We start from the raw sequence: 20709 nt of genomic DNA, 5'->3' as shown, positions 1-20709 counted from the left end.
TGGTAGGGCACCCACGGGCCTCCGGCGCGACTGCGCTTGTAGATGGCGAAGCTCTCCGGGCGGCTGGTGTGGAACTTCAGCCTCACGTATGAGATTTCATAAGCCTTTCCTGCAGCCGGGAGAGATGGGGCCAATGGACGATGCACAGGATGGGAAGCTGGAGTCCTGGTCCCCCAAGAACTGCCACCTCTGCCTCTCGGCAAACCCACAGTCTTCCTTACACACAGTCCTCCTGAGGAGGACTCACGCAGCCCTCTGCTGAAAACTCTTGTCCCTGTGTCAGAGCTAAAGCTCTAGAACACCCAGAAGAAAATATAGGCGTCCATCGTTCTGACTGGGGGTTCGGCAACCTCTTTGGAGAATGATGCTAAAAGTGACCCCCACCCCACTGTGCGCCACCATAGAAATCTTCAACTTCATTCAAATTAAACATTTTCATTTCAAAATATGCCATTGAGAAAATGAATTAAATGATTTTTTAAAAATGTTTTGGAAATGATGATGGCAGCATATGTACAAATGTGCTTGATACAATGGATGTATGGATTGTTATAAGAGATATAAGAGCCCCCAAATGATTTATTTAAAAGAGAGAAGATGGAAATGAAACCACCTACAGAATTAGAGAGAGAGAGAGAGAATATTTGGCAAATCCTATCATCTGATAAGGGGCTGATCTCTAGAACCTATAAAGAGCTCTTACAATTCAATAATAAAAAGGCAAATGCCCCCACTATTTTTCTCCAGTAAAAAGAGATACAAATGGCTACCGAGCACATTAAAAGATGCTTCATGCCATTAGGACAAGAAATATAAGGAAAACACAGACTCGAGGTATCACCCACTAGGACGGCTGGAACCCAAGGACAGAGAAAACTAGTCAGTGTTGGTGAGGGAGTGGGGGGATTGGGACCCTCTGCACTGCTGGAGTGGGAGAGAGCGGGGGCTTTGTGCTCCCATAAAGAGTTGGAATCTCAGAAACCCACAGGGCGGTCCCCCCATGCCCTCCAGGGTCTCTGGGACTCAGCAGGACTCCGGCAGTGAGCGTGGGGTTGGGAGCTGCACCGCAGGTGGGAGTGTAAAATGGGGCAGCCACTTGGGAAAGCCCCCCGCGGTCTCCTCAAAATGTCAAAACACAGCATTCCTGTGTGACCCAGGCGTCCTACTGCTGCCCGGAGATTGAGAAGCGCGGTTCCAGAAACAAGTGTGTGCACACGCACGTGTGCATGGCAGCGTGACCTAGAACAGCCCCCAAGCTGAAGCAGCTCAGACATCTGTCAACTAGCGATGGAATCCATAAAACATGGACATCCACTCGGTGGCTCTTTTCTGGCAACACACAGGAACAAAGTCCTGATGCATGGGGCTGCAGCCAGGATGAACCTTGTCCACGTGGGGCCAAGTGGAGGAAGGCGGACACAAGAGGTCACCTACCATATTGATATGCAACACCTAGAACGGACAGGCACAAAGAGCGACACATTTGACTATTGACTGAAAAGGTGGCACCATGTGTCTGGTGGACTTCTATGGTAGTTACAGAATCTGTTGTCAATTTGAGACTTAAGAGTGAAGGGGTGGCAGGAGAAACGAAGAGGGATGCAGAGGGAGGGGAACACATCCTGGCCCACCAAGCCCTGAGGATGATATTCCTGCTCAGAGCAGACAATGCACAGAGAGGACCATAGGGCCAGCGCCACCATGAGACATGATGCCCCTCACTAAACCGTAGCACTGTGGGGGGGTGGGGGGGAGACACACATGGAGACACAATGTGGGAATTGTGCCCAATTTGACCCCATCACACTGGGTCGAAACACCAAGGGCGTGCAACAGAGCAGCAAGGGGGAACAAAACGATGAAATCCCCGGAGAATACCAAAAATAGACTTTAAGGACAGAGTGTGACACCCCATCAAACTCAACTGTAAAACACTCCTAAAGGTAAAAAACAGACCTGGAACTATTTATAGGCTTTTCCTTTTGTGTCATCGGGAGATGAAAAGGGAACCAATGGTTTGGGGGCAAGGATATAGGAGAAGGGGAGGTGGGAGAAAGGATGGGGGCATGGCAACCAAACCAGGGACAAGGGAACAACAAGTGAACTAAAACCAATGGATGTCCAGTGGGGCTTAATCAAGGGCAATGTAACAGCGAGGAATTACTAAACCTGAATGAAGGCTGAACATGATGGTGGGACAAGAGGAAAGTAAAAGGAAATAGAGGAAAGAACCAGGATGCAAAGGACATTTATAGAGGCCTAAATACAGGCATGTACACATGCAAATGTATTTATATATAACCACAGGGAAATAGATCTATGTACATATATGTTAAGAATTAAGGTTGCAGATGGACATTGGGCCTTGCCTCAAGTACTCCCTCAACACAAGAACACTTTGTTCTAATAATCCAGCATTCTGTGATGCTCACCTTCCCGATATGATTGCTGAAGACAAAGCAGGTGCATAAGCAAATGTGGTGAAGAAAGCTGATGGTGCCTGGCTATCAAAAGATATAGCATCTAGGGTCTTAAAGGCTTGAAGATTAACAAGTGGCCATCTAGTTGAGAAGCAACAAAGCCCACATGGAAGAAGCACATCAGCCTGTGTGATCATGAGGTATCAATGGGATAAAGAATCAGGCATCTAAGACCCAGAACAAAATCATACCCAATGTGAATGGTGTGTGTGTGCGCGGGGTGGGGGGGACATGGAGTGGAGACCCAAAGCCCATATGTAGACAATTGGACATCCCCTCACAAAGGGGTCACAGGGAAGAGATGCCAGTTAGGGTGCAGTATAGCATCGATGAAACACACAACTTTCCTTTAGTTCTTTTAATGCTTCCTCCCCCCTGCTATCATGATCCCAATTCTACCGAGACCAGAGGATGTACACTGGTACAGATAGGAACCGGAAACAAAGGGAATCCAGACAGATGATCCCTTCAGGACCAGTGGTCTGAGTGACAATACCGGAGGGTGGAGGGAAGGTGGGGTAGAAAGGGGGAACTGATTATAAGGATCTACACATAACCTCCTGCCTGGGGAATGGAAAACAAAAAAGTGGTGGAAGAGACATGTTGGACAGTGTAAGACATGACAAAATAATAATAATTTATAAATTATCTAGGGTTCAAGAGGGAAGGGGCGGCGGGGAGGGAGGGGAAGAATGAGGACCTGATGCCAGGGGCTTAAGTGGAGAGCAAATATTTTGAGAATGATGAGGGCAATGAATGTACACATGGACTCGACACAATTGATGTAGGTATGGATTGTGGTAAGAGTTGTATGAGCCCCCAATAAAATGTTTTTGTTTTTAAAAAAATATTAATTTAGAGGGGAATAAAAAGAGTGAAGGGGTGGAGTTTAGCCTGTCAACCAGGTCGGAGCTTGATGATCTCATTTGGAGGTGCAAGGGAGATAAATAGCTCGCTGGATGCCAGACACTCACACACTGACTGTGAGACGTTCCTGCTGACCAGACACATGGAGCTACACGAGAGCCCTGGAGTTAGAGGAGCTGTGGAGACCCCTGACAGGGCTGAGATGCTTCCACGGCCACTGGGTCCACAAGACTTTCCACCCACTGGCCTGTGATCTTTCTGCATTCGGCATTATTGCATGGCTGCATGAGTCTACAGAGGAATGTATGGACTAGTCTTGGACATAGGGGCCAATATGGGACTTATGGACTTGATCTGGACTGGGTTGGGATGTTTTCTTATTGTACAATTACTTTTATATAAAGCTTTCTCTTACACACACATGAGTGCCTATGAATCTGTTTATCAATCAACCAAGACTATCCTAACTTCTAGGGGGCCGTGGTCTTGAAAACCCTGCGGTGGGGAGCTCTGTTCTGTACACATGGGGTGTCAGGAGTCAGAATCCACTCAATCAATGGTCTCGGCTTTGCTTTCTTTATTTCTTCTTTTAGGACTGAAGGATCTTGGGAGGTAATGAGGGGTGATTGCTACAGGGTCCGTAGGGTGATGAGAATATTTTAAAATCGATTGTGATTATTATTGTGTGGCTATCTACTACAACCCACTGATGGGTCCAGAAAACTTGAACTTCATCCAAAATGCGAAACATTTGCATTTCAAAGGCTACTGTTCAGAAAATGAAAACAACCCCTCCCCCTACAGAACGAGAGAGAATATTTGCAAATCATGTTACCCGATAACGGACTCATACCTAGAGTCCATCAAGAAGGCTTACAAGTCAATAAGAAAAAGACTGCCACCTCAATTATCATTATCCAAAGAAAAGATGCACACATGGCCGATGAGCACATAACAAGATGCTCAACACCATTAGGAAAATATAGGAAATGTTAGGAAAATAAAAATCACAACGATATCGAGGTATAATGGGATTATATAAACCAAAACACAAACTCACTGCCACTGAGCTGATTCACCTCTAGTGACCCAAGAGCAGTGGTTCTCAGCCTGTGGGCTGCGACCTCTCTGGGGGTCGAACGGACCTCTCTGGGGGTCGAACGACCCTTTCCCAGGGGTCGCCCGGTTCATCACAGTAGCAAAATGACCGTTATGAAGTAGCAATGAAAATCATGTTATGGTTGGGGTTCACCACACATGAAGAACTGTATGAAGGGGTTGCCGTGTCAGGAAGGTTGAGCCCCACTATCCTAGAGGGTAGAGTAGAGCTGGTCCGTAGGATTTCCAAGTCTGTGATGCTTTAGGGGAGCAGTTTCATCTTTCTCCTGCAGAGAGGCTAGTGGGTTTGAACTGCAGATCTTGTGGTTAGCAACTCCATGCTTACCCCATTGCACCCCTAGGGCTCCTCAACCCCCAAACTCACTGCCATCGAGTTGGTTCCAACTCACAGCGACCCTCCAGGGCAGAGTAGGATGTCTCTGTGGCTTTCCAAGACTGTAACTCTTTATGGAAGTCGAAAGCCTCATCTTCCTCCTTCAAAGCGGCTGGTGGTTTCGAACTGCTGACCTTGTGGTTGTCAGCCCAACACATAACCCACTACACCACCAGGGCTCCACAAGGGATGCTTCTAGCACACACATGTTCAAAGACAAAAGAACCTCAGCCCTTGGGGCAGGCAGTTTGGCAACACAGGTGAAGAAGAGTCATCGAACTATTCTTGGCCTTTGATGGTGGAGCCTCTCTTCTGGGAATTCACACCAAGAAAGGAGTCTGAATGCACGAAGATGTTCGTCCAGGCGTTTCTAATCCTAGGGGGAAATCTGAAGCCGCGGTCGATCGTAAACACAAAGCCATGTGATGATAACAGCCATCAAAACAGCTGGCCATGAGCTTGTAACACGAGCGACAAGCCGGCGTTAAAATAGTCCAGGGAAAATAAGGGGGGGGGGGCTCTCCGGTGTTTTATGCGGAGCCATCAGATCCATCGATAGGTTTTAACCCCAGAGCAGAGGCAGGGAAAAAAGATGCAAACTGACAGGGCGTCCGGATTTGCCGTGACTTTTCTTCCTTTTCGGCTGGTCTCCATTTTTCCAAAAATGTTCCTCAGGAAGCTTGTTCTAATTTAAAAACTGGAGGAAGCACGCTGGTTTATTATTTATTTTTAACAAGCCACGCCTTGCCATGTTCTGTTTTAAGAGGTTTCCCACGTGAAGTTGCAGCCCCGTTGGCACGCAAAGGTCACGTCCTTAAGACAGAGCGTGTGTCGCCGGTGGCGCAGCGTCTGCTTCTGCAACTCGCAGGCTTCCAGGCCTGAGCAGGGCCGGCAGCTTAGCTGCGTTCATGTTCACACGAGGAGGCTACTAGGGCGGCTGTGATGGGGGTTACAGACGCCAAGGTCAGCATCTACCAGCAAGACACAGGGAGGGAGGGAGGGAACCCGGAGCCACTCATAGGCTGGAACCATCACTCTCAGAAAAGCCAGCTACGATCCCATGCAAACAGCATGCTAGGAAATGGCTTTTCCCTCTTCCTTCCCCAGGCTGGGAGGTGCGAGAAGAGGCAGGGACATCTCAGAGGCACGCGACAGGGATGTTTCATTACGAGTTGATTAGAGAGGCCAAGATGACAACTACATCCTCACTGTGTGATAAACGCGGTTTCTAATGAAGGCAAACCAACCCGAGGCTGCGGGAGGAACCTGCCTCAAAGTCCCATAAACAGGGACAAGAATTTGATTGGTAGCCCTTCCAGTCCCAGGGCCCAGAGAGGCTTCAGGGTAATTTAGATAGATGTGTTCCTATCAGGAACGTCACCCTCCACTGCTAACTGGGGGCCAGTGACGCCGGGGCTCCTTTGAGGGGCGCGCATCTCCACTGCCTTCCCTCTCAGAAACCCAATGCTCTATGCTTGGGGGCCTCCAGGCTCCTCCCAGTGCCTCACGAGGCTGCCTCCCAGCCAGCCACCCCACTCAGCAGAGGCCCCAGCCTCACTCCCTGATCCTGCCCCCTCCTCCCTCTCCGGACACCAGCCGGCCAGAGCCAAGAAGCATCCTGCCCAGCCTGGAGCTCTCCCCCTTCCTTGAGTACTGCTACCCATCTTTGAAATCTCAAGCTCACGGGAGCCTTTCCTGAAAGGGTTAGGTGCCTCGCTGGGGCTCCCAATACCTGTGGCCCTCATGGGGCAGGGGCTATCAATCCTATGTTATGTAACAGGATAGGGCTAGAAAGGGTTGCCCCTCCCATGCCTGGAAGCCACCATCGAGGAGATTGGAAGAGAATCAGGCAAGCATTAAACATCTATAAAGACCCTAACTGGGCATGCTCCTATCCAAGCCCCCCAAGTCAGGTGGGCAGTACACCTGCGGGGCTCAAACTAAACCCAGGTGGGCTGGATTCAGCCAATGGGATCGACCAATACCTTCCACCACCATGCCTCCCCAACCGGAGGTTTAAGTTACTCTTTTCTCTTTTTCCTTTTACCCCCACTTCTGCACTCGGACTGGGCCCCTCGCTCTCTCGGGCCTCAGGTCACCACGTGTGGGTGCGCAGTCCCATGAGGTTGCCTGTGTTCAGTTGTGGGCCTCCGCGCGGTATTTTGCGGTTTGGCACACTTCCCTGAAATAGCATGTACTCCTTTGAGACCATAAAACCGGAAACTTCTCCCATCCTTTATAAAAACCCACTTGGCTCTCACAAACCAGACTTCAGTTGAATTCTTTCTCATGTGAAACCAAGAACCGAGGGATGACCCACCCGAGAAACCTAACACTTCGACCTGGGCATAGCACCTGGCACACAGTAGGTGCTCAGCAAACACGGGCCCATCAGCCGGCAAGGATGAAGCATGGCTGGTAGCTTTAGGGAGTGAGTGGAGCAGGCAGGTGGGACAAAATAGCTAAGACCCAGCATGTAGGGACAAATCATGACCCCCGAATGAGGCCGTTGGACAGCAAGAGCCACCATTCAATGAGCACTCACGATGTGCCAAGCATCTGGATAAGAATTTTATGTCGCTGTCTCATTGAGATGCCCACACAGTCTCATCCTGGTACGTATTTTACTAATTACGATGGCGAGGTAGGTGCAAGGGGCTCACCCAACATCCTGTCAGGCACAGCTGAGCTTGAAGAGAAGAAGGAATCGCATTCGACTCCTGCGTGTCTGCAGCCACCACGGAGGGAGGGAGGGAGGAATGCCCCTCCGCTCTTCAACCCTCAGTCTAAGGCCCCGCGTGACACCACAGTCTCATGTCTAGGAGGCTGCTCGAATACCACCGGCTTGCCTGCCCCAAAGTCTCTTCCAGGGAGAAGGGGCTGCTGGGAAGGGAATGTTGGTGTTCACTGAGACAGTAGAGGTCCCACTCCACCCCCACCCCCCACCCCTCGGGCCTTCACCTGCATCCTGGCCCAGTAGCCAGCACAGCGGAGGCCCACCCGAGCCAAACACCAGGCACGCCAAGCCAAGTCCTCTCCGACCAGCTGGGACAGAAAGCCTGACAAGAAGGACACTAGCGTCACTCATAAAACCGAGCCCACATCCGGCACTGGCTGGAGACGGAGCTGGGAACGGCAGAGTCTGATGGTGAGAAGATGGGAAACAAAGAGAGCCCTTTAATTGGATCCATCTGGGGTGTAGTGGCCTGGGAGTGGGGCCGGAGTGGCAGGGTGGGGACCCAATTGGGAATGCCTGGGCAAAGTCGACCTGCCCTCTGCGGGCATGAGGAGCAGGCCGGGGGCTGCTCACAGCTTGTGGGGAGACTACAACAGAAGTCCCTTAGCCCCACCATCTGGCCACCCAGCGTGCCAGTCTTAGCCCTGGGCAATTCTGGGCATGGTGATGCCTTGTTAGGAGCTGAGGACTCCTCGTGACCGTGGTGCCAGGCACCACGAGAGCCTGGCCGAACCCAGCCTGGGCCCCTCTCTGCCCTCCTACCTCAGGGCCAAGAGTCTGCGCCTCAAGGAAGGATGGAGATCATCAAGCCTGTGGTCTATCGTGGGGCCAGCAAACAGGTTGCATCAGACTGAGGGCTGCCTCGGCCTTTGTGCTGAGAAAGATTCTGAGGCTTGATCTGAGCTGAGACATGACCGGACAAACGCGCACGTGAAGAAGTTCACAAGACAGCGAGATGCACGTGGGGCCACGTAAAGATTGAGTGGGTGTGGTGAAGCGAATTTCCTTAAATAGGGGTTTTCTATCCCTGGGTCTGTATCTCCCACCAAGTGACTGGGCGGAGCCATGCAAATGAAGTGTAGAGGACTCTAACGTAGTGATTGGCCAGTTTTGCCATTTCCTAGAAATCTGGGCTATGAGAGAGCCATCTCAGAAGCAGAAACAGAGACAATTCCTGAGACCATCAAGAAGAAAAACCAGCGGCAGAGCTCGTTCAACGTGGCGCAGGTGGAAGGGACCATGTTTCACGGAGACGAGAGGCCACGCCAAGAAGACCGTGAGGCAGAGCAGAAAAGCAGCCGGAGCCGATGAGGCTATGAGGCAGAGCAGCCGTGTGGCTTCCTGGCCCGTGGAGGCAGAGGAACCACATGGCTGAGAGGCTGAGGGCCGGAGAGAGGCTGCTGCTGGCTCAAAAGAGGCGCCGCTGTGGACCACAGCTGGTGCACTCAATGCTTTCTGCTCCTGGCCTGTGGTAACCTGGTAATCTGTTAGCTGCCCATGATTGTGGGTATTGTCTGCAGCTTCTGTGTAGCCGTGGCAAGGGATTATGGCACCCAGAGGGAAGCAGAGAGCTCGGCGTCAGATGGGGGGAAAGAAGGATAGAAGGGGAGGTGTGCCTGATCTCTGCCTAGCGGCAGTCAGCCTTGGGCTCATGTGGAGCTGGATTCTCCCTCTCCCTAGGGAACCAGAGGAGGGCAGGGGTGGCCCCATGCTCTTTTCTCAGTGGGGATGATAGGGAGGAAGGAACATTTCAGAGAACAAACTAGAGACCTGGTCGAGGCTAGATGGAAAGGGTTGACGAGAAGAAGGAATCGCATGCAACTCCTGCGTGGCTGCAGCCACCACGGAGGGAGGGAGGGAGGGATGCCCCTCTGCTCTTCAACCCTCAGTCCAAGGCCTTGCGTGACACCACAGTCTGATGTCTAGGAGGCTGCTCGAATACTTGGCCAAGGGCACAGATGGGAGACTTTACCTGGGTGAGGGTGCAGGACAGGCAGAGCCCGGGGCACGAGCAGAGGGCACGCCCATCAGAAGGCCTGGCACACAGATGAGGGAGAGCGAGGGCAGGGAGGCAGTGACGTGGCTGGAGTCTGGAACGGGCATGAGTGGGGTCCAAACAGGAGAGGTGAAAAGGCCCGGGGGAAAGTGGGGGGCCACTGTAAGCAGTGTGGCTGAGGGGTTTGGGAAGGACCTAGACGCCTGGGAAGCTTCATTCATTCATGCCTTTCTCCACTCACGCCCTGGCTCCCGCGAGGGGGAAATGAAGTACAAAGGTGACGTGCAGGAGTTCATGTTCCAACACGTCCTGGCTCGGGGGCAAGCTCACTGCTGGACGACCTGGGAAAATGACTTGAAGTGGGCCCTTAGCTGCCCAGTCATACCATGTTGTGGTTGGCCATCGCCATGCCAGCCCCAACTCAAGGCAACCTCGTCTCTAATGAACAAAACACTGCCGGGTTCCTCCCCGTGCCTGGCATCCATTGCAGATTGGACCATCTGCATCCAGAGGGCTCTCCTGGCCTGTTTTGCCTGGAGAAATCGGTCTCCAGGCCTCTCTTTCCCGTTTCTTTTTCTCTAAAAGCTCTGCAGAAACCTGGTGGGCATCACAGGGACACGTACGTCTTCACTGAGAGGGAGGTGGAGGTACCTGAGGGCTCTCGCTGGGAACCGGACCTGTGCCGCTCACCTAGGAGGCAAGGATTCTACCCTGGAACCACAGAACGGGCACAACAGGGGGACTAACTGAATGAAGGATGATGCCCTTGATTCATGGTGCCGGTAAAGAATAGGAAAGTCCCTCGGACTGCCCAAAGAACGAACAAATCGGCCTTGGGGCAAGTGCAGCTAGAATGCTCCTTACAGGTGAGGGCGGTGACACTTAGTCTCACCTACTTGGGGCACGTCGTCTCAGGAGAAGGACATCCTGTCTGGTAAAGCAGACGGGCAGTGGAAAAGAGATGGGTGCCGCAGCGGCTGCAAGACTGGGCTCAGGGATGAGCGGTGGTGCAGGACCTGGCACGATTCCTTCGCTTGTACGTAGGTAGGTTTGCTGGGCCTCCTGACAAGCACTCAGAAGAGTGCACACCTGGGTCATGGCCCCAAACCTCCTGCTACCACTCATAGCGACACTGCAGGGCAGAGTCGAACGGCCCCATACGGTCTCTAAGGCTGAGATCTTTAGCGAAGCAGACGGCCTCACCTTGGTCCTACAGAGCTGCTGCTGGGTTCAAACAGCCCACCTTTAGGTGAACAGCGAGCACTTAACCCTCATGCCACCAGGGCTCTGTATGGTCTGGTCTGGGAGGGGCCGGCATGCAGCGACATTTACTTATTTATGTATGTCTATTATGAATTAGGTGAAGGTTTACAGAGCTCGTCCTCATTTGACCTTCAAAGATTCGCACAGGTTTGGATTCCACTCCTCCATCGCCATCTCTCCAACGCACCACCGTGGATTCTCTGCCTCCTGTCTCCTTCCGCCGGCCTTCCTCACCCTCGGAACTTCATCCTGGAGCAAAAGGCTGCCCTTTTGATCTTACCGAGTTGATTGGTCGCTCTGGGAGGTGAGTTTAGTTCCAGCTCCGGAGGAGGGTGACTCAGGACCCTAGTCTTTGGGCTGTGGGCAGTGGGGGGAGTGTCCCACTAGTCAGCCTGGTCTCTTTTACAGGTTTGGGTTCTGTACAGCTAAATTCCATCTGTTACTCCGTTCATTCACTCAAGAAACACTTCCTGAGTGCCTACCTCGCTGGGGGCCCAGTGCTGGGCACAGGATGGGGACAGCTGTGAAAACAGGCTCTCCCTCTGGTGGCTTGGCGTTCCTGATAGACAAACAAACTCAGACCCTCAACACAGAGTGACCCCAGACTGCCATGGGGGAGGGTAGAGGGCTGCAAGGGTATTTGGGCAGGCCCTTGGCCCAATCCTGGCTGGGGCAGGTTGAGGCTGCCAAGTATGGGGCCCATGGGAGCTCACCCTCTGCTGCCTCCCAGGCCTTGTACAGGGCCAGTGCAGTGGGTGCCCAGCTGGGTTTTGGAGAATGGAGGTGGGGAGAGAAGGTCTGGCCAAAAGGCAGAAGGACAGCTGGCTGCAGAGCGGTAGGTGGAGTAGAGGTGGCCCAGAGCCTGGGGAAGCTGCACCTCCTCAGGCTGCACGGATTCTTGCACCTCTCCCCAGCTTTGGACTCCAGGGCTAATCCTCTGCGGCCCCGGGAGGGACCAGGCAGCCAAGGACAGCTGGGCCCAAGAGCCTTGGGGTCACTTCTGTGGGTGGAAGCTAACCAAGGTTGATGCGGTGACCCCTCTGCCCTGAGGCCCTGTGTTCCAGTCAGAACCCCCAGGGAGAAGGAAGGTGGCCTTGGCCCGCCCCCCAAGCAATGATCCTAGCCAAGGGAAATACAGCCTCCCATGAGACAGGAAGACACCATGGGCCAAAACTCTGGAGGCCTGGTTGGCTTAGGGATGCCTCGGAGGCAGCAGGTCCTCCTGGAAGTCAGTGGCCACCTCGCTTGTGGCTGGCCAGGCCCCACGGTCGCGAAGGCACTTCCTACACTCCAGCCATCCAGGCCCGGGGCGGGAGGGTCCGAGAACACACTGACCTGCCTCCTGCCTCCCACGTCTGTCCCCTCAGCTTGGAATGTCCTTCCCTCTTCTGCCCACTCCAGCCATATTTCAGATCTCAGCGAAGCCTGACCCCCAGAGGAGGCTCACTCACCCCCCATATGAGAATCCAGCAGGACTAGGGCTGAGGGTGTGGGTGGGGGCGTGTCTTGCTCATAGCCATGTCCCCTTGGCCCGCGCAGTCCAGGCTTGGTAAATACCGAGGAAACGAATGAAGGATGCAGCGAAGAAATCACCCTTCCACACGGGAGGTCGGGGACCGGGCCCTTCCTCATTCCTTCCTTCCTCTTCACAGCTTCCCCTCAACTAGGGGCTCAGGACTATGGGGTGGGAGGGAAAGCGGGGGAGGACCCTGGGCCTTTCCTGGAGATTCTTGGGAATCCAAGCAAGCATGTAGACTGGAAGCGGGAAGACGCCCACCTTTGTCAAAAAGCCACGGCCTGGGCTTGGGCTTGGACTTGGCTCTTCCCAGGACTGAGGCTTGGGTCACAATGAATGTGCGTCATTCCCAAGTAAAGCGTGGTTAGGGCTGGGGGCTCAAGGCCAGACCAGGCAAGGTGCAAAGCCTGTCTCTCTTAGGCATTGGCCTTGTGACTTTAGGCAATTGTGTGCAGCCTCTAATCCTCAGTTTCCTCATCCATAGAAGAATGGGCCACCCTGGGATGGGGTACTGAGTCAGTGGAGTTCCTGGCACGTGGTGACTGGTCCCCTGAAAGGTCTGTTGCCCCAGTGACCACCCACCACCCCCTCACTCTCTGCTAGCCACTTGGCCTCAGCCCAGCTTGCTTCCCTGGCCCTTGGGGGAGGTTGGGAGCAGTCGGACCCCCACGGCTGCCTTTCATCCCAGACGGAAAGGCTCAGCTTAGTGAGTGGAGCTGAGGATTTGGAACAGATGTCTGGGAACTTGCGGGGGGCTGGGAAAACGGTGACCTCCATCTCAGGCTGACCGGCGGGCTCTCCCTCCTCTGCCCTTCACAGGCTCTGTCCAGAGCAGCCCCCACCCCCTCCAGCAGCCTGTTCGCTCTCCCCTCCCTTGAAGGAATGGGGGAAGTGAAAGACAGAGCCAGCAGAGGTGACTCAAGGACTGAGGGGAGAAGGCTTCCACTGGGGGACACCCCTGACTTCCCCAGACCTTTTCTTCCCACAATAGTATGCAAGCCCTGGCTTAGCTTGGAGCCGACCAGTCACACAGAACCACAAATGGGCTGAATCAGGGGCTGCTGTGGGACCCCAGCTCCCCTCGTGCGTCAACGGGGTCCAAGGTCAGCGTTGACTAGGCTCAGCATTTTCCAATCCAGTCAAAGGAACCTCAGCTTGGAGCTGCTCTCAGCAGAATGACAGTTGTTCTGACACTATCCGGATAGATAAGGGCTTAGCTGGCCCCAGCTCACAGAACCCATCCTGGGAGGTACCCACTCTTATCCTGAGTTTACGGAGGTGCCAAGAGGCAAGGCCACTTGTCTGGGGGTGGCTGCGCTGGATCTGAGTCCAGAGGCAAACCAAGCTCATTGCCACCATGTAGATTCTGACTCACAGTGACCCTGGAAGAACAGTGAAAGTGCCTCTGTGCGTTTCCAAGACGGTAACTCTTCACAGAAGTAGGGAGCCTCCTGCAGAGTGACTGGTGCCTTCGAACTGCTGACTTTGTGGATCGCACCCCAACACGTAACCACTGAGCTAACAGGCCTCTTAGGCCATGTCCCAGAGCAATCGAAATAGAACTCTGAGCTGGGTCTGGAAGCAGAGGGCAGAGGAGGTGACACCTCTGTTCCTCCAGTCCCAATGTCATTTGTCCATTCATGGTACACACACTCCCCAAGTCCCCCCCAGGTGCCTGAAGCTGGACAACATTAATGGGAAGGACCCAGCTCACGAGAAGACAAAACAAAACAAATAAATAGACGCACTGCCATCGAGTTGATGCTGGTTCATAGGAGCCCTATAGGAACGCGTTGAACTGCCCCTGTGAGTTTCCCAGAATGCAACTCTTTACAAAAGGGAGTCGAAAGGCCCATCGTTCTCCCTTGGAGTGGCTGGTGGTTTCAAACTGATGACCTTGTGGTTAACAACCCAGCGAGTACCACTATACCACCAGGACTCCAGGATAAGATAGGCAGGTGTGAAACGTGGCTCCCCCTTATTGTGTGTGGCCTTTCCAAACCTCAAGTTTTTTGCTGCCTCCAAGGGTCCTAGGCAGAATTCAACAAGGTCACTCATGAAAGCACTGGACCCACTCCACTCAGTAGATGTCCCCACTGCTGTGGAGTCAGTTCCCACCCACAGCAACCGCACAGGGTAGAGCAGAACTGCCCCAGAGGGTTTCCAAGACTGGCCTCTAAGGGAACTGCCTGCCATATCTTTCTCCTGTAGAGATGCTGGTGGGTTAGAACCACCGACTGTTCACGTGGCAGCAGAGCGCTGTACCCACCCAGCCACCAAATGGACACTGTCCCCAAATTTTAAATACTGGACACCTCCCACTCCGCTTCCTCCCCAACTTTGTTAGTGCTCAGCTGACACCCCCCTCCCCCACTGCACCCAGTCCGCTGACACATGCAGCACATGGGCCAAGCCCACACAGCCTCTAGAACACTGCGTCTCCCTCCCAGGTTCCCACCCTATCCCGGATTCCTGCCCCTGTGTCCCTGGGGTCCTGCCAGCTCCAGCCAGCCAGCACCCCCCTTAGCCTCTTTCCTCCACAGCTTTCCTCTCACCCCAACCCGGGTAGAGACCCCACCCCATCCTAGAGTCCCACCTACTGCTGGGGAGCCTCTCCAAGAGACCTTAGTCAGTGAGCTTCTTGGCACCTGGCCGTACCTGGCTCCCAGCCGCACCTGGCTCCCAGCCGCACCTGGCTCCCAGCCGCACCTGGCTGCTCTAAAGAAATGGCTCCTGCTTCTCACTCCAGTCTATTTCCCCATCCTCCCAGGGCACTGTCACCTAGCGCCAGCAAGAGCCGACTTTGTCGATGGGTGGGAGAGTTCATGCCAAGAAGCATGTGAACAGGTCTGTGTCCACCCTCATGCAGCAACGGCGTGTCCTCTCTGAGCCTCCATTTTTCTCCTCCGAAAAATGGGGGTGCCCTCCCATAAAGCTTTCTCCAAACTCCTTGGGGCCTGATGTGTTTTGGAATTTCTAAGCACTCCGATTTGGGGACCAGGCATTGGATTTACCATGCATCACGCTAACACCCTCAGTCGGGTGTGGGGCTGCAGGCTATACTCAAATGGGATTTCAGTAGCAATTTGTATGAATATTCATACTAAAAGGACTATAAATAGCCTCTGGTCAGCTTTAGCAGTCAAAATGAGTTATACAAAATAATAAATATTAAAAGAAAACAAATACTTGGGGCTTTCAAAGCTTTGGGGGACTTGGACATTCCAGATAAAGGAATGTAGACTTACGGAAACACTTCCTCCCTGGAAGAGCTCAGGAATGGCAGCAGTTAAGCTGCTCGGAGGGTGCAGGGGCCCAAGGGGGATGCGGGTGGTACTGGGATGGGGAGGAGGGCGGGTATTCCAGTGCCTTGGAACAAGGGGTGCCGGGAGAGTGAAAGCTGAGGTCAGGCCTCTGAATTCTCACCCCTGGGAACTAAGGGGTACGTTTTCAGCTACAACAGTGGTTCGCCACCTTCCAAATGCCACAACCCTTTAACCCGGTTTCTCATGTTGTGGTGACACCCCTCCCCGAACCATCAAATTATTTTTGTTGCTACTTTATAACTGTAATTTCGCTACTGTTATGAGTCGGCCACCCCTGTGAAAAGGTCATTGGACCCCTCCAAAAAAGGGTCGGGACCACAGGTTGAGAACCGCTGAGCTACAAGCTGAAAAGTTAGTGGTTCAAATTCCCTGCAGGCACCTCGGAGGAGAGGCCTGACAGTCTACAATGGGAAGATGGTAGTTTTGAAAACTCTATGGAGGAGCCCTGGTGGCGTAGTGGTTTCGCATTGGGCTGCTAACTGCAAGATCAGCAGTTCGAAACCATCAGTCAATCAGAGGGCGAAAGACAGGGCTTTCTCCTCCCGGAAAGCAGTTTAGTCTGGGAAACTCACAGGGGCCGTTCTGCCCTGCCTACAGGGCCTCTGGGAGTCGGCAGCGATTTGATGGCAGAGCACACAAGGGGCTGTTATCAACCAGGATCACCTTGCTGGCTCTGGTGGCGCTGTCCGGTAACGGGTGGGCTGCTAATCTCCAGGTTGACAGTTCAAACCGACCAGTCTCTGCTCCCATAAAAACTGCACAGCCTCGGAAACCCTATATAGGGCTGCTGAGTGTCGGAATCAACTCAAGGGCAGGGGGCCCTGGCGCCTTCCCAACAGCACCCAGCTGCTAACCAAAGGGTGGGCAGTTGGAATTGACCACGGCCGTTGGCTTCCACGAAGATCCACAGCTCGTGGGGTCTCGGTGAGTCAGAGGCGGCTCATTCGCACTGGGGTTTCTTAATGAGTCCCATTGACTCCCTGGCAGTGGCTTGGTGTTGGCACCTTACCAAAGTAACCCTGGTGGCGCGGTGGTGAAGAACTCAGCAGCCACGGAAGAAAGGTGTGGGTAGTCTGCTTCCAGCAGAATTCCAGCCTGGGAAACCCTATTGGGCCTTCCACCCCATCCTGTAGGGTTGCTGTGGGTCGAATCTACTCATCAGCACGGGTTTGGGATTTATTTTGTGTATGTTTACCCCTTGGCATGGAGTTGGGTGGAGGGAGGCATGGATAAAACTGGGCTTTCTTTGACCACAAATACAGCCTCTGCCCTAGAGGGTGGACGAGTGCCCCCCTGGGGAGGTCACCTTTCCCCATCCAATTCTGGAACTGTTCTGGAAAAGTACTGTCCTTGTGCGCAGACCCAGCAAAGAGCCACGGGCCTCAGGGGCCCTTCAGTCCATCCTGGGGCACATGCCCATTCCCCTGGTACCCCGTACCCTCCCATCCAAACCCCTGCGGGGCAGCCTGCCCCGGGCCCAGTGGTTTGAGGACGCGGCTGTCCGGCCGCTGCTTACCCAGCTGGAGGGTGATGTTGACCGAGGTGGGGTGCTGCACGCCAAAGGCCATGGACGGGCTCTGCCACCAGGTGGTCTCCTCCTGGCTGTGAAAGTCGGTGAGGTAGGAGGCATTGTGGTGACGGGCAGGGTCGCCGGCGTCGCAGCGCTGGCAGTGGGCCGCCGTGCCCGACGCACCCACGTGAGGACAGAAGTCCTCGGGCGGGTGGCCGCACGTGTGCGAGGCCCGGGCGCTCCTGCCAAACGCCACGTTCTCGAACACGGGCAGGCAGCGCTGCGGCCGGCCCGCGCCGTCGTAGCACGCGTCCATGGCCGCGCCCGCGGCGCGCGGGGCCAGCAGCGCCAGGCTGAGCAGGAGCGCGGCCGCAGTCATGGCCCGGCTCTGCCTGTCCGCCGCCGCCTGTCCGGCTCGGGCCGCGGCGAGTGACTGGTCCGCGCGAGGGGCGCCCCAACCCGCCTCCCGGCGGGCGGGACCCGCGGCTGGGCTGGGAGGGCAGGAGGGAGGGACCGACGACAGCCTGCACCCGGCCACCTCCCCAACCACTCGGTCCCTTCGCGCTCACCCCACCTGCTGGACGTGGCCGGGAGCGCCCGACTTCGGACGGGCTGACCTGGCCGTCCCATCTCGCTAGTGCTGGGGGGACCCTGGCCTCCTTGGGCCTCCGCTTCCTCATCCATAAAACCGGGCTTGTAATGATACAAGGTCATGACCATGCTCGTGAGCTGTCCATAAAACCCCATATCCAAACTCGCTGCCACCAAGTTCATGCCAACTCCCGGTGACCCTGTAGGACAGGGTGGAAGCGTCCCTGTGAGTTTCTGAGACTGTCACTCTACTGAAGTAGAATGTCCCCTCTGTGTCCCCAGGAACAGCTGGTGGTTTCAAACTGCTGACCTTGAAGTTAGTAGTCCAACTCGTAATCACTACTGGACCAAGGATTCTGCTATTTAAATAAGGATCCAGATATTTAAATATCATTCAAACAAAGGGAATGGGCTCAGACTAATTTGTGGAATGGAAGTGACCCCAGAAATCATTCTGAGTAGGGTGAGTGTTTGATAGCACCTTAGGTATATGTGGTAGTCACATAATCTGGTAGTTACATAATCTGGTGTCAATTGGAGAGGATTAAGAGTGAAGGGGTGGAGTAGAGCCTGTCAATCAGGTCATAGTCAATGAGGCCTCTGCGTGGGCATGGCCTTCTCCTGAGGATTCTGGAAACTCCTGTATTCCTCCATGGAGGCAGGAGACACACTCTCTCTCTGCTCACTCCCTGGGAGACATTGCAGCTGACCAGACACATGGAGCTAGGCTAGTGCCCTGAGCTGGAGGAGCCACGTGGAGACCCCAGCCAGCGCTGAGAAGCTTACACTGCCACTGGATCCACAAGACTTCCCACCCATTGGCCTGTGATCTTCTACATTCGGCGTCATTGTATGTGTTTCGTGAGTCTGAAGAGGACTTTACAGATTGGTATGGGACATATGGGCTAATATCAGACTTACGGACTTGATCTGGACTGGGCTGAGATATTTTCTTAATGTACACTTATTCTTTACATAAACCTCTTTCTTATACACTTAGGAGTGTCCACGAATTTGTTTCTCTAGTCTGCCCAGTATATAAATTGTATGTAAAATTGTCCTGGAAGTTCGAGCTAAAATGCAATGTTGTCGTCGTTAACTGTCAGCTCTGACTCACAACCACCTTTTGCACGACAGAATGAAGCACTGCCTAACCGGACGCCATCTTTATGATTGTTACGTTTGAGCCCATTGTGGCAGCCAAGGTGTCAACCCATCTCACTGAAGGTCTCCTCATTTCGAGGTCCCTTTACTGAGCATGATGTCCTTCTCCGGGGACTAGTCTCTCATGACAACAAATCCAAAATATGTGAGACAAGGTCTCCCCATCCTCACTGCTAAGGCACACTCTGAGGTCACTTCTTCCAAGACCGTCTTGCTTGTTCTTCTAGTGGTCCATCCCATTTCCAATATCCCTCACTAACACCTTGATTCAAGAGCATCTGTTCTTCTGTGGTCTCCCCGAGCCATGGTCTGGCTTCCACGTACCTAGGAGGAGATGGAAAATACCATGGCTGAGGTCAGGTGCACCTTAGCCCTCAAAGTGACATCTTGCTCTTTGAACACTTCTAAGAGGTCTTATGCACCCAAAACCCATCTGTAGACAATGGGGTATCTCCTCACAGAAGGGTCACAAGGAAAATATGAGTCAACCAGGGTGCAGTATGGCACCGATGAAACACACAATATTCCTCTGGTTCCTTGAGACTTCCTCACCCCCCACAATCCTGACCCCAGTCCTGCCTTTCACTTTGAGACAGACTGGAGCATGAACACAGGTATAAATAAGAGATAAGAGCTCACAACACATGGAATCCAGGAACAGGAATGGGAGGAGGGATACCAGGAGGGTAGGGAGAAGGTGGGGAGAGGGGGGGAGGAAGGGGGAATCGATCACAATGATTGACATATAACCACCACCAACACCCCTCTCCAGGGGGATAAACAACAGAAACCATGGGGGAAGGGAGATAGTGGTCCGTGTAGGATATGAAAAGAATAATAATTTATAATTTATCAAGAGGTCATGAGGGGGGAGGGTAGGGAGGGAAAAAAGAGGAGCTGATACCAAAGGTTCAATAGAAAGTAAATGTTTAAAAAAGAATGATGGCAACATATGTGCAAATATGCTTGATACAATTGATGTATGGATTGTTACGCGAGCTGTAAGAGCCCCCAATAAAACGATCTTTTAATAAAACCAACCAACAAGCAAAAAAGATGTTTTATGCAACAGGTTTATCAATGCAATAAGTCATTTGATTGTTTGACTGCTACTTCTGAGTGTTGATTATGATTCCAAGTTAAACGAACACCTCAGCAGCTTCGATCTTTTCTCCATTGATCACGAGGTGTCTATTCATCCAGTTATGAGGGGGGTTTGTTTTCTTTACATTGATTTTTAATCTATTCTGAAGGCTGTAACCGTTGACTATCATCCACAGGTAAGACAAGGGGAAAAAAGGGGAAACACTTATACCTTATATTTATCTGAATACACATCTAGAAAATCCATGAGATTCTATGGAAAGATATTAGGATTAATAAGAGCTGAATAAGATGGCTGACTACAAGAGACAAAACAAAAACCTATGCCCCTAGGGGAAAAAGCTACTGTCTACAAACATTCCTGGGGTGAGGACCAGGTAGTATGACAAGGGCCAGACCAAATCCAGGGATACATATGGTAGCCAACTAAAATGGAGGGGGGAAAAGGAAAAAAAATGGGGAACAGGGCACTAACCCACCCAAGGGGAGGGTATTGTTTGTATCTCCACAGGGAAAGAGGGACCAGACTTCAACCCGGTGCCCCAAGATGTGAATGCAATATACCAGCATGGAGTAGGGAACCAGTGGAGAGGTCTGAGGGGCCGGCCCCAATCCCAACTACGTGGACCCCTGCCCCTCCCCCCAGAAGAATTTATTTCAGAG

The 20709-nt window shown here is 53.1% G+C and overlaps 1 protein-coding gene across 1 annotated transcript in view; it reads right to left on the bottom strand.

Annotated features, from left to right (window-relative positions):
* Positions 1–17566, bottom strand: part of LAMC3 (laminin subunit gamma 3) — an 86253-nt gene extending 68687 nt beyond the window's left edge. The window contains exons 1-2 of the mRNA XM_045288521.1: positions 17194–17566; positions 3–109 (exon numbers count right to left, since the gene is read on the bottom strand). Coding sequence (XP_045144456.1) covers positions 3–109; positions 17194–17566 — 480 coding nt within the window. The remainder of the gene's footprint in view (positions 1–2; positions 110–17193) is intronic.
* Positions 17567–20709: the final 3143 nt, after the last annotated feature.

Source organism: Echinops telfairi, unplaced genomic scaffold, assembly GCF_000313985.2.
Source record: "Echinops telfairi isolate 266 unplaced genomic scaffold, ASM31398v2 ScPeMD7_22;HRSCAF=79, whole genome shotgun sequence".
Taxonomy (NCBI): Eukaryota; Metazoa; Chordata; class Mammalia; order Afrosoricida; family Tenrecidae; genus Echinops; species Echinops telfairi.
The sequence above is the reverse complement of the archived record's forward strand: the minus strand, read 5'-3'. Positions and strand labels throughout refer to the sequence as shown.